Source organism: Plectropomus leopardus, unplaced genomic scaffold (genome assembly GCF_008729295.1).
Source record: "Plectropomus leopardus isolate mb unplaced genomic scaffold, YSFRI_Pleo_2.0 unplaced_scaffold2407, whole genome shotgun sequence".
Taxonomy (NCBI): Eukaryota; Metazoa; Chordata; class Actinopteri; order Perciformes; family Serranidae; genus Plectropomus; species Plectropomus leopardus.
The window spans coordinates 1-1,670 of record NW_024626124.1 but is presented as its reverse complement, the minus strand read 5'-3'; the positions used below and the strand labels follow the sequence as shown (position 1 = coordinate 1,670).

Here is a 1,670-nt window from a genome sequence, read left to right as displayed (position 1 = left end):
TTTGATTTGATTTGATTTGATTTGTTTGACACCTGTTGAGGTAGGCTCGGGCTGAGGAAAAGGGAGCTTACTACAAAAACAATGACAAATGGGTGCAATGCAAGCTTCTACAGCAGAAAGCAATGTAGAGCGAACAGGTTTCAAAATGTTTCAAAACAATGGTTTCAAAGTTTCTAATTTGCCATCTCTAGTTTTTAGTCCTGAGGAGGGACTGATATGTCATTTTGGCTGTAGAAAAGGGACAGGTGTGCACTTTAAATGGCTGGATGTTGGATTTCATCCAAATCTGATGTTAAAATACGAGATTTCATCCAAATCTGTCTGCTGTGAAGGCGCTCAGTCACGTGACCGGAAGTGGAAAACGTGATGTTGTTTTGATGGAGGTGTTTCCGGTCGGTAGTCGGTGAAGATGAACGCGCCTCCCGCCTTCGAGTCGTTCCTGCTGTTTGAAGGCGAGAAGAAGATCAGCATCACCAAGGACACCAAAGTCCCCAACGCCTGTCTGTTCACCCTCAACAAGGAGGACCACACGCTGGGCAACAGCATACGGGCGTAAGAGGCTACATTTACCGAGCTAACACCGAGCTAACACACCGAGCTAACACCGAGCTAACACACCGAGCTAACACCCCGAGCTAACACCGAGCTAACACCCCGAGCTAACACCGAGCTAACACACCGAGCTAACACCCCGAGCTAACACCGAGCTAACACGACCGAGCTAACACCGAGCTAACACACCGAGCTAACACTCAGGTTTAACGCGCCGAGCTAACACGCCGAGCTAACACACCGAGCTAACACACCGAGCTAACACACCGAGCTAACACCCCGAGCTAACACACCGAGCTAATACCGACCTAACACTCCGGTTTAACGCGCCGAGCTAACACGCCGAGCTAACACCGAGCTAACACCCCGAGCTAACACACCGAGCTAACACACCGAGCTAACACTCCGGTTTAACGCGCCGAGCTAACACGCCGAGCTAACACCGAGGTAACACACCGAGCTAACACACCGAGCTAACACACCGAGCTAATACCGAGCTAACACTCCGGTTTAACGCGCCGAGCTAACACCGAGCTAACACGCCGAGCTAACACCGAGGTAACACGCCGAGCTAACACCGAGCTAACACACCGAGCTAACTCATCGAACTAATACTGAGCTAATACACCTAACTAACAAACAGAGCTAGCAAACAGAACTAATACACCGAGCTAATATAGAGCTAACACACCGAGCTAATGTAGAGCTAACACTCCAAGCTAATATAGAGCTAACATACCTTGTTGAGGGTTTGTTAGCCTATCAGCTCGGTGCGTTAGCTCAGTATTAGCTAAAGTGAAAACTTTTGGTGGAGTTGGTGTGAAATGTGTGGCGGATATTTACTGTCACAATCTGACTTATTGATAATTCTGTTAAACATCAGGTAACACCTCACCAGGTAAACACCTCACCTGCTCTGTGTGTGTGTTTCTCTCAGTCAGCTGTTGAAGGATCCTCAGGTTCTGTTTGCTGGTTATAAAGTTCCTCATCCGCTGGAACACAAGATCGTCATCAGAGTGCAGACCACACCTGATTACAGCCCACAGGTAACACACACACACCTGACTACAGCCCACAGGAAACACACACACACACCTGACTACAGCCCACAGGTAACA

At 48.6% G+C, this 1,670-nt stretch overlaps 1 protein-coding gene across 1 annotated transcript; it reads left to right on the top strand.

Annotated features, from left to right (window-relative positions):
* Positions 1-361: 361 nt before the first annotated feature.
* Positions 362-1,664, top strand: polr2j (RNA polymerase II subunit J; the record flags this gene model as incomplete). The annotated part of the gene is made up of 2 exons (XM_042516446.1): positions 362-552; positions 1,490-1,664. Coding segments are annotated over exons 1-2 (318 nt in total), but the record flags the coding sequence as incomplete, so codon positions are not given.
* Between the last annotated feature and the right edge of the window lie 6 nt (positions 1,665-1,670).